At 34.0% G+C, this 12,281-nt stretch overlaps 2 protein-coding genes across 4 annotated transcripts; both read right to left on the bottom strand.

Moving 5' to 3' along the window:
• Positions 1 to 3,142: 3,142 nt before the first annotated feature.
• On the bottom strand, positions 3,143 to 5,423 carry LOC143570494 (protein DELETION OF SUV3 SUPPRESSOR 1(I)-like). Of its 3 annotated transcripts, none has more exons than XM_077056133.1 (3): positions 5,317 to 5,423; positions 5,041 to 5,162; positions 3,143 to 3,442 (listed from the first exon to the last, which is right to left on the bottom strand). In XM_077056133.1, exons 2-3 carry the CDS (start codon positions 5,150 to 5,152, stop codon positions 3,312 to 3,314), a joined length of 243 nt encoding a protein of 80 aa, XP_076912248.1. In that variant the 5' UTR covers positions 5,153 to 5,162; positions 5,317 to 5,423; the 3' UTR covers positions 3,143 to 3,311. The 3 variants fall into 3 exon arrangements, with proteins under 3 accessions (XP_076912248.1, XP_076912246.1, XP_076912249.1); XM_077056131.1 differs by having other exon boundaries at positions 5,296 to 5,381; XM_077056134.1 differs by having other exon boundaries at positions 5,313 to 5,331.
• Positions 5,424 to 6,332: 909 nt separating this feature from the next.
• On the bottom strand, positions 6,333 to 10,405 carry LOC143570495 (aldehyde dehydrogenase family 2 member B4, mitochondrial-like). Its single transcript, XM_077056135.1, has 11 exons — positions 10,196 to 10,405; positions 9,535 to 9,669; positions 9,315 to 9,457; positions 9,076 to 9,229; positions 8,768 to 8,997; positions 7,945 to 8,034; positions 7,688 to 7,859; positions 7,454 to 7,593; positions 6,956 to 7,093; positions 6,797 to 6,858; positions 6,333 to 6,709 (listed from the first exon to the last, which is right to left on the bottom strand). Exons 1-11 carry the CDS (start codon positions 10,290 to 10,292, stop codon positions 6,436 to 6,438), a joined length of 1,635 nt encoding a protein of 544 aa, XP_076912250.1. The 5' UTR covers positions 10,293 to 10,405; the 3' UTR covers positions 6,333 to 6,435.
• Between the last annotated feature and the right edge of the window lie 1,876 nt (positions 10,406 to 12,281).

Here is a 12,281-nt window from a genome sequence, read left to right on the forward strand (position 1 = left end):
ATGTATGTAAATGATTTTAAATTATAAAACTGTAAAATGTATTTGTATGAAATGTCTTTCTTTAAAGTAATGAAAAAGAGACGAAAACGAGCTAAAGTTTCATACCGTCTTATATATTACAGTTAAAGCAAAAAATTACAATTGTTTATATAGTTCTCATGATTGAAATTGTTTATGAATTCATATATTTCTTTATCAGATTTGTAAAATGTAGTGAAAAGCAGGGTGTAGATAAAACATATCAAGTTAAAGAATTTAGCGGGTTTAAAGTCATCTTAATTGCAAATGTTTATTTTTTCTAATGGCATTAAGTATTTATAAATAAGAACTTAATAGAATTTATTAATAATAAAAATCATGATAACTAATATTCATAGATATATTTATTCATGAGTATTCATGTTCGATATGTTATCAGCTCTATAGTTATGAGAAACATCAAATTATTTCGTTTATTCACTTTACTTTTTAGAAAGTAGATCATCTTGATTTATACAGTGAGAATTACCGATGTCACATGAAAATAAAGTAGATGTAATTCTCATAATTACAAATATATAACTTATTCCGACATTTAAAGAAGATATATACCGGTCAACAAAAATGTTCCCATCTAGACATCTATACTAAAATAATATCTATTTGATTAGAATCAAGCAATGAAGCAACCTATTTTACTACCACTAATTAAAACGTTCATTTAGACATCATAGATAATAAAATATTATCTTTAAAGACTTGTATTCTTGGATATTATATAAATAATCAATTTCCCACCACCGAACTTTATATTTAAACACTCCTTTCTTGTTCAAATGAGTTTCTAGTTCTTCACTTCAAGAACTTGCAACAAAGAGGGAACTAAAGAAGATCAAACATGGTGATTGAAATTGTGACGTCGGCGGTGATATTAGTTGTGGGTATTACTATTTTTATCCTAATACATATATGCATAGTTGGTAGGACATTTGGAGGCATGAATGGTGCTACTTTGGTGCAAGTGCATAGAAATAGTACCATGATGGTGATAAGTAGAAGTGGGAGCATGTCAGAAGAAGATATCAAGAAACTGCCATCTTATGATTTTAATATGGAAGCAGAGAAATCAATGGTGGAGTGTGTTGTGTGTTTGGAGAGGTTCAAAAGTGGTGAAAAATGAAAGCTTTTGCCTAATTGTAATCATAGTTTTCATGGTGAGTGTATTGATTCATGGTTGATCAAGACCGGTGCGTGTCCGATATGTAGAGCTGTTGTTGATTTGGGAAGTGGGGAGACTAGTTTTTCAAATGAAGTTGAGTTGGAGTTGGGATAATGATTTCATTATTTCAATATATCTTTCAGATTTTAATATGATCATTGATCAGGAAATGATGTCTGTGAATACCAAGAGTTGCTTCATGTATATATATTGTATGTTCAGTAAGAAAACGTGTATAAAAATCTTAAATGGAGTTAGTAATGATTAATAAAAGTTAGTCATGAGTAATAGTGCATTGAAACAAGCAATACAACCAGAATACAAGATTCCAAGGTTCAATGGGTACCAAGAATAAGTCATGAGTGATAGTGGCCAGTTTGCAGAGGTATGATATAATGTAAACAAGCCAAGCTAAGCCAGGTTGGGCTCGAGCTAGAGCTCAAACTTATACGAGCCAAACGGGATCGGCTCATTTGTTTTAACAAAAGTCAAGCTAAAGCTAGGCTCGTGGAAGGCTCTAACCAATTAGTGGCCTTGTTGAACATACACATAATACAAAATTTACAAACTAATGAATTAGTGACATTATATGTATTTTTCTTGTTTGTTATTCTATATTTTAAAAGACTGAGGCAGATTCAAAATATTATAAGTATAATGTTTGTTCTTTTTTTTTCAAATTTTTTATATGTTATTATAATTATTATTTTTTGTCTGGAGTCGATAGGTTCCCTAGAAGCAGTCCAAATGATACCTACATCCCTCGATTCATAGACTTTACCGATAGCTTTGCTATGTGTGAGATATTGTGAGTATGGTCGTTAGTCATAGTGTGGCATTTATTTCCAACACGTGTATTCGACTTTGAGCTACACTTGTACGCAAATCTACTCAAACCACATACTTTATCGAAGCTGGATTTGCTCAAGTTGACCTGTGTTGCTAAAGTCAAGGTATCATGATATTTATTTGAATACTTGTAGTTGTAAATATTTAAACTTCAAACCTAGCATCAAGAAAAAACTAACGACTTTCAACAGATAATGATGGTTATTCATAATCAAATGAGTTGTTATCAACCGTAAGCATTGATCGTGTTGGCCCATATGCAATTGGTAAACACGAAAACCAGAGAATATAAACAAAAACGTTAAAAACTTTCATTAAATTTGCAACAGGAAAAACACGCACATTAAAACTATCAACCAAAAAAATAATCTTATTTAACCTAGACAAAAGCCTAAACATGCTAGGACTCCACTTACCAACTAGATAAACATTAAAACAATTAAATAAAACTTTCAAACTAATCTAAACTTACTAGATAATTCAAACTATTTGTTACAATTGAAGTTAATTAGACTTGTTTTAGGATTAACTTTCAATAGACCGTCTGTATAAAATACTTGGGGTTAATTTCACCGCCATCAGAATACTTCTCTCGCTATGGAAAAAATAGTACAAGTGAATGGATCAGTACCCTCAACTGAATCATTTTATCTTGGCACTCTGTTCGATACTAGAGAAATTACATTTGTATCTTGTAATTTGACTCGCTGCGTTAACAAAGCATATCTCTACTAAAATTCTCAAGAGTGTACTATCCAAAGATCTCTGTGAACTTTGTAATCACGTTCTTCAGTAAGAATTTTGAAATATGAAATGGTGTTAATGTCGATCGAGTATTCAAACACCTTTCCTTAATTCCAATATCTAGGACAAACAAACATCAAACTAAAGAGGCGTGTGAATGGTCATTTGCAACTGATATTTGAAAATCAATATTTTGTACTACAGCATTATATATAAAGACTAATTTTTTTTTACCAAAAGCTTACTTATTCTAAAAGTAAGATGTATTAATTCTAAAATGTTCATAATCAAATAAATGTACCAAGCATTACAAAACTATCTACTGCAGATTTTTACTCCAAAACACCAAAATCACAATGATAATATGATGTTTTTATCACCACATGCAAACAACGTCACAAAACTGAAAAGAAATTCAAATTCTTGATTTGGTGAAAGCAACAGATTTAAAATAAAAAGTGCATGAAACTTATACCAGAACAGACTATCGATCATTAGTATACAAATCAAGCTACATATTTCACTTCTTCTCAGCATTGCTTTCCAGTTCCCTCCTCAACTGCAAAGAGAAATCATCGTTCACATCATCATCATCCCAATCATCTTCCCATTGCTGAGTTGCTTCCTTTCCTTCTTCCTTCACATCCCACTCTGCCAAGTTTCATTATGATATTAATATATTATCATCATAAATTCATAATCATCAACATACATATGATTCAAAAACACAAGCAGGCTGCAGGTTTGGTATATCAAAAAACCAGATTATCACAACATACGCTTCTTATAAAGGCTTAGGCAGCCAAACTGAATGGTTCAGAGCTAAAGTGTTCTGACTTGGATATTGAAAAGCAGGCACATGAGGCAAAGGTGTAAGGCGTGCTTTTGTACTAGGAATGTATTTAGATGTTGTACAGCAGGCTTTTTAGGTTGTACATATAGATTATTTACATATTAAACCATATATGGAGCTTATTTCTAAACTATAGGTGTGTTAATAACACAACTGTAACACTCAGCCCGGACTAGGGCTGACATGTCACTACACAGAAATTAGAACAAAGCATAATTCCTTATTTACTGAAGCAAGTGTTCAACAAAGGTCCAAAAAACCTAATTCATTGTTTATTACAATATCAATAGTCAGTACACAGCATATTAATTACTCATCTTCACATTCTAATTATGATACTTATGAGATCGATGAGATTGGCATTTGATATTCAAAAGTTTCTTCTTCAAAACCTGTTTGATTTACATCGAGAAAACCTTGTGGTTTAATGAAATCATGAGTTATGGTGGACGCCTGCCGTGAATCGTGAATCCCTCAGTAACAGAAGAAACAATACTTGTAATAGTGAAAATCAATAATGTAATCAGGTCTTTTGAATTTCTTTTGTCAAACACTTCATGAAATATAAAATTATTCTTCGTTCTGATTTCCCTATAATAAATCACCAGCCCTAGCGGGGCAGGGTGTTACTAAAAACTGTGAGAAATAAAAAAAACAAAAATATAGATAGCACGCCATGTACAAAACACGGTACGCTTTTGTGCTTGCACTTGGCTCGGACTCTTATCGCCTCGGCGTGCCCTTTCTAAAACCACTGCGCCACACCCTAACCTCAGAGCCAGCTCTTGGGCCAGCGAAATCAAGTAAGGGGCCTAAAATAAGTCCCGCAGCTAAGAGTTAAGATAGTGGGCTACTGGACTTACATTTTATAACTGATGGTCAACCAAATGATGGCGTTAAACACGGGAAGGCTGAAGCAGTTGCAATTCGCGAGATGGAGAACTGGTGAGGCAGTGAGAAACAAAAGCAACAGATAGGAGGTAATTCTTTGTTCTAACTTCTAAGATTGGTTAAATTGTTCGAACATTTAGCTCCTTGCCAATAACATCATTGACTGTATGCTTATAACAACTTCAATCGTGTATTCTAAGTTTTATGTGTGTAAAATGTCTAATAATGCAACTAATCTTGGGTTTTCAGCCTTTATAATTCGCTTTCGGCCTCTAAAATGGTCAAGCCAGCACTGGCTAACCTCATTAAGCTTAATCAATCACGTGAAGTCATTTTCTAGGGCAACTTACAGTAAAGATAAACTAAAGAAGATGAAATGCATAACTAGTAATACCACTCCTAGGGTTTCTAAAGTCCAAAACCTCAGTTTAATTAAACTTGAGCTGCATAAACACAAAAAACGCAATAACTTGTTATCCAAGCTAAGGAGGATAGAATAAATTACCGTGACCGATTTCAAACTCTTCGAACTCATCGTCATCTTCAAACAGATCAATTTTAGCTTCTTCTGTAGCAGCAGCAGCAGCAGCAGCTTTCGGTTGTTCAGTTGTTGCCATTCTCGCTTCACTTCAAAACACACACCTGTAATTTAAGAACAATTTCAAAATCCCCAAATTTCTAGCCCTAATTTATGATTAATTAAATGCATTTGATCTAAAATTATCAAATAGAAATTGAAGGTTCGATATTATTAACTTACGATAATGATCCAAAGACGTACCGATTGATAGATTAGCGAAGACTCCAGAAAGTTATGAATCGGGCCTAGGGTTCGGTTTTATATACAGCTGATCATCGGGTTTACACTCGGTGTCTCAAGAAACCTTCATCTTTTGAAGAGTTACTTAAAAGACCCTAGGTATATATTAAATGTTGAGTTAAACCCTATACTCTTTTCATGGTGACAAAAACGAGTCAAATTACACGTATCTCGACCTTATTTGGACGTCTATATGTCATGATACACGGTGGCGAAGCTTGGACAAAAAATGCGAGCAATAAGTCTCAAATTCTTGAATGAAAAGTAAATTGACATTAAGTATTAAACGTTTTGGACAAAATTGGGAAAATTACATAACTGACCAAAAGTTATTATTATTATTATTATTTATTTATTATTTTTTTTTTTTGGGGGGGGGGGGGGGCAAGAAGCTATGCCCTGGATGATACAAGTGTGGGCTAGTAGGGGATTAAAATGAAGTGAAAGAATACTTTTCAGTCTTTTATATATTTTACCCGATAAGAATTTATTGTTAAGTCTCAATGACATAAATGGTTAAAATTGTTGACAATTGGATTTATTTATTCTTAGCATCACAAGTTTTAAAGTTAAGCCACAAACATCACAACAAAATCGCTCTCAAGGTCATAGCCTTAGTTATCTGATAATCAAGTGGTTGCAGGGGGTAGATGCATAGTTATATCAACCGAGCAAAGAGCATACGCTCTTTAGGCCATGAGTTTATTTTATTTTTTTTCCAATTTAGCCAAGTTAATGAATCATTCTGTTCAGTATATGAACATCAAAAGTTCTAAGTAAACCAAAAAAAATATACGAATATACGATCAAGATTTAGGCTAAAAACTATATGCATCAACTTCACAAGTGGTCAAGTGGTCCTTTGAGCCAATTTCCAATCAACACCGATCACCCATTTACTAAACAAACAATCCCATTTAGATTTTAGGGTCCATGTTTTGACTTCTATCTCCAGTCACATTCCATTGCGGTCATCATTAGATACAAAAAGATAAAACAGCAAAAACAAACGAAAACGCGTTATTCTTGTTCTCGTTACACGACACGACTTATGTAACATACGATACCATAATCAGAAAATTACAACCAAGCCGGATTTTTCAACTTGGTAACAACAGCCTTCACCTGTAAATAATTGTTAAGGCTGTACACACCCTTTTCCCTACCAACACCGCTCATCTTGTACCCACCAAAAGGGATAGCGGCATCAAACACGTCAAAACAATTCACCCAAACGGTTCCAGCCCTCAATGCCCGACTCAACGTGTTAGCCACATCAATGTTTTGGGTGAACACACCAGCCGCAAGCCCATATCGGGTCGCATTGGCCCGTTTTATCACCTCCGGTAGCTCCCTGTCATAAGTTCAAATAATTAAAATAATGACATTAGTTATCAGGATTGGAGTACGTAATCACTGATATATATTATGGGATTTTTACTTGAATTTCAAGATGGATTGAACAGGGCCAAAGATCTCGTCTTGAGCAATCAGCATATCATCCTGTTTAAAAAGAAAATTTTTATATGTATTATGTAATGCTTGTTTCACTTTGAAGCATTATGGGAAAGTTAAGGTTTGTTGGTAAAACATTGCGTACCTTAACATTAGAGAAAACGGTTGGTTGGATGTAGTAACCTTTGGAGCCGATCTTATCACCTCCACATTCAAGGGTGGCATTGCTTTCAATTCCAGATTTTATGTAACGTAAAATTTTTTCATATTGCTCGGTGTCGATCTGAAAATTTTCATGAGGTTATCGGCCATACTCACTTGTATTTTGATACATTTAATATAAATGGGTCGATTTGGTTATGTTTATCATACATGGATTCTTTGCACTTGCTAATAAGATTAAACGTAAAGAAAACGAGGCATATGTATTGAGCAGGTCAAATGAGTCAAAAGGTTTTATGAAATGTACTTAGATGCATAAAACATTCCATATCCCCTTTATTAGAAAGAGTTTGGTTTAATGTTGCCATAATATATTTTGTAACTGTGTTTACGCATCAACATTTACAAAATAAAAATAAAAAAACGACCCCCCAAGAATGGCCCGCTTTATAACACGAACAAGTATTGGAAAGACATGTACCTGAGGTCCTTGTTCAATGCCCTTTTGGAAAGGATCACCGACGCTGCGTTTTTGAGCCCGTTCTTTTGATTTCTCCAAAAACTCATCATAGACACGCTCATGAACGAATGTACGGGAACCCGCACAACAACATTGACCCTAGAGTTGACCAAATTACCAAAACTCAGCTCTTGTTTTTGCATAGTTTGAGACCAAGAAAAAAACAAATATGACTGTGTAATAAAAAACACAATTGATTAAAGAAGAGAGCTAAGTGGGCTAGATCTACAGCACTATCCACGTCAGCATCTTCACACACAATAAAAGGAGATTTCCCACCAAGCTCTAATGTCACTGGCTTAAGATTGCTTTTAGCAGCCAATTCTTGCACAATTTTACCTGTTTCGGTTGAACCAGTAAAAGCAATCTGCAAATTCAAGCATTAAAATTAGATGCTTATTTTGATGCAAATGAACATGACATAACTAAGGATTAAGATATCAATTACTTACCTTATCCACATCCATATGGCTAGCAAGAGCTGCACCAGCAGTCGGACCATAGCCCGAAACTACATTAAGAACACCGGGAGGAAGACCCACCTACCCCACAAAACATTTATGAATTATAACCAAATTATTCTTACCATAAAAAATCTATAAAAGAAAGTTTCTAACAAGTCTCTCAGACTGGGCGGGCCGGGTGATGGGTCAATACAGGTTCTGAGCAAAGTGAGTTCGGGTCAAAGTGGATCGTTTTAAAAAAAAAGTACCAATTTGGTTCGGGTCAAAACCTGTCTGGCCAAAATGGATACAGCCATACAGGTATTAACGCATTCTGAGTAAAGTGAGCTCGGATCATAGTGGGTTATTTTATAAAGGTATCAATTTGGTTTGAGTCAAAACGGGTTCTGGCCAAAATGGAGTCGGGTTGAAATGAGTCGTTTTAGTGGTGAGCAAGATCCAGGTTCGACCAGAGAAAACGACCGGATAAACCCGAAAAACGCAATACTCAGTTATATAGATAAACTGAAGATGGTAATGTTTAATTTGGTTTGGGTAACAGGTCGAAACAGATATAGCTTGAAATTGGTAACGAAAAATATGTGTAACGGACTGGGCCGGGTTGGTTTATCCAAGAACACTTTTTGGTCCACTTTTATTATGACTATTCAAAAAATATTATCACAACTATAAACTCTGGATCTAGGAGATTGTATTCATATATAAGAAGACTAAACTTTTAGCCTGTTCTACCCAATTGACCCAAATTCTTGACCCGTTTAAGAACCCGTTGCCACCTTTAAATTTCACAACAACCAAAAGTTTGTATAACCTCATGAAGCAATTTCGCAGCATAAAGAGCTGTTAATGGAGTTTGTTCAGCAGATTTTAGAACAATAGTGTTGCCGGTAGCAAGAGCGGGTCCAACTTTCCAAGCAAACATAAGAAGAGGAAAGTTCCATGGAATAATCTGGCCCGCAACCCCAATCGGTTCGTGCAAAGTTTGCACATGGTAAGGCCCGTCTGCAGGAACCGTTAGCCCATGGATCTTATCCGCCCAACCTGCAAGTTTCACAAATATAATATGCACAAAATTTATCAAATATTGTATTTCAGTTGCATAATTAGTTAATTACTTACCAGCATAATACCGAAACAGACGCGCAAACATTGGTACTTCGGTCTCAGCAGACTGTTGATAGGGTTTCCCGTTATCCCATGTCTCGAGAGCTGCCAGGTCATCATTGTGTTTATCCACCAAATCAGCAAACCTTAGCAGGATACGCGATCTCTCCTAAACAATAAAAACCTTCAAATTATATGTCACAAAAGAATACAAAAAGGTAAAAGATATTATGAAATGAAACTATAATCTTTACATAAGCAGTCATTTTAGGCCATGGGCCTTCATCAAAGGCCTTGCGAGCAGCAGCAACCGCACGGTTGATATCTTCCGCATCGCCTTCCGCCACATGGGCTATGACTTCCCCTGTACGCGGATCCAAAGTTGGAAATGTTTTCCCTGAAATTGATTTATAAAGCTGTAAGTTACAGTTTTAATTAATATTATGGATAATTTTATAAAAAACTAAACATTACCTGATGCGGAATCAACAAACTTTCCATTAATTAGAAGCTTAGTGTCATGAATACGAACAGGTGGAGTAATCGGTTCCTCGAGTGCTGCAGAAGTAGTAAATCTTTGCACATCAGTTCCTAAATTGGTTCTGTTTCCTGCAAACAAAAAAAAAAAAATTTGTTCATGCATCACATAAAGATTCAACAGCTTCTAACTGAACCTTCATAGTATTTATATAGTGTCAATTAACAAGACAAATCACAAAAGATAAGGTCCTAAGGAGCCAATCATCACCAAGTTTGTATCTTTTTCAATCCCAACACAATCTAACAACAAACCCTTATATATTTTCCAGATTTCACCAATCTTTAAACCAATTATGTCAAATCTAGCACACAGATGAACATAGAAACATGATCAATAATTCAAGATCCAGATTCTGTAACAAAAGGGCTACCTTTTTTTTAACTATTTTAATATTAACAAAAGTAAACTTTATATAAATTATTAATATGGACATCAGTCATCACTCTGCCTACAACTTGGTATTAATCAACATGCATACAGGGTTATGTTTTCTTTTGAGAAATTTCATCGAACACATGGACTGCAAACTTAAAAAGATGGTAAAAAACAAAGCAACAAACATGCAGATATTAATAATATTATTGATGAACAAACCGTTGTGAGTGATCTGGTTTCGAGAAACGATTGAAGATGAAAGTGGGCGGACAGAAAGTGAACGGGAAATAACGCCGGAGATTCTTCGAGCGGCCATTTTTGTCGTCTCTCACTATCCCTATATGTACGTGTCTACAGTTGTGGCATATATATGATAAGATATATATATATACACTCACACTAAGCAAAGCAGCTGATAACACATGATCTTGTGCTATTGGTTGTGAATTATTATTATTTTTTTAACGTATTTGTAATTTTATATTATATTTATATATACTAAACGATGAGACTTTAGGTGTGTCACGCCAATTATTCAACTCCTAGGTGTTTGAAACTTGAATTTTTATATATTTTTGAAGTTGAAGCAAAAGAATAAATAAATGTAGCTGTTAAGTAAATGAGGTGTTTTCTTTTTTTATTTTAATTACACTAGTTAATATTGTATTTGATTCGGACCAAGTAGTTCACTCTTTCACTCTTGGGTGTTTGAGTAGTTTTGTTACTTTAAAGACAGAAATACATATTTTGTATTTTAAACATACTTGATTTACGAATCAAAGTCTTTTAAAATGTTTACTTTCAAACGGTGTCCTTTATATGCTATGTTTATTTGATTTTTCGTCATTTAAGCTAAATGTTATCCAATTCATCTGTTACGTTGTACCATTTGAGGACTTTTTTGTCTTTTAACATGTCAATTATCCCTTCTATCTCTCTCTTAAACCACAATAAACACCAGATCAATCACACCCATTTATCTTTAATATGTCTGCATGTAACCAGGGCCGGCTCTGAGAAGTCGAAATTTTTTTTGGGCCAAAGGCGAAATTTTTTTGGGCCTTAAGTAAAAGGAACATTTTGTTGTGTTAAAACAATTTAATTTTACGTGGGCTTATTTGATTATGATATATTTGAGTTGTGTAAAAAACTTTTGAGTAAAAAAAACTAAAAAATGTCTTAAATAAGACTAGAACCCACAACCTCTTGGTTATAAGCCATACCTCTATGCCACTAGACCAAGCTAGTATTTATGTAAATGTGTTTAAACATTGATTATACATATTTTTTTTTCATAAAAATACATATTTTTAAAAAAATAAAAAAATTCGGGCCTATCGGGGTCGGGCCTGCATGTAACTCACGTGCATCAACTTAACTTAGGAATTGGATTACAGTTAGTTTAAAAAACGAAAATAATATAAACAAAGAATGTAAAGTACACCGCCTGAAAATAAACATTTTAAATGACCTGATTTGTAAATCAGGTACGTTTAAAGAACAAAATTTATATTTCTATCTACTTTAAAAATTACAATAAAACATGTGATGATTAAGTTTGGTTGAGAGGGGCTTTTTTTTATTAATCATACCATAATATATGTCTTTAAAGTTAAGACAGTAAGATAAAGTAATTAACAAGACACGTGGAAAAAGTCATACGTTAGGTGTACTATAGTTTATTGTGCCGGTTCAATTAATCATTTAATAGGTTGTGAGTGCACTCTCGTGGTGATAATCATCCAAATTTGTTTGACAAGACAATTGACAAAATAAGATAACTTTTTTTGAACGGGTGAATGTAAGTGGTAGTCGGGGAAACTCCAAAAGCCTTATTTTGAGCCTACAATCACCTTATTTTAGTTCGAATCTTATAATAGTAGTGTCATATCTCTAGCAGTAACATACACTTATTGAAATCGAATCAGAGCTCCCAGAAGGTTTCCACAAAGTTCTTACCACATGCGTAATTCGAACCCCAGTACATCTCACGTTTAACCCAGCTAGCATTTAGTATTGCCAGCTAACAAAATATATATTAATTTTTTTTCTCAAATATAGTAATATTTAAATATATCGATTATAAAAAGCCAATAAACAAAGTGGCTAAAGAGGCTGAAACTTATCCGAAGTTTTTCCCAAAGGAATGTTATGGGAAAAAATATTTACCAAAAACTAGATTGGTAAATATTTTCGTATAAAACTATTTTGGTAAATATTTTTCCCCATAACATTCTTTTAGAAAAAAAAAACTCACTTATCCGTTACCAAAAACATTAAAAAGTATAATAGTTTCACACAGTGA

The sequence above is a fragment of the Bidens hawaiensis genome, unplaced genomic scaffold (assembly GCF_021521415.1).
Source record: "Bidens hawaiensis isolate Kalapana, Puna unplaced genomic scaffold, B.hawaiensis_p1.1 tig00024994_1, whole genome shotgun sequence".
Lineage (NCBI taxonomy): Eukaryota > Viridiplantae > Streptophyta > Magnoliopsida > Asterales > Asteraceae > Bidens > Bidens hawaiensis.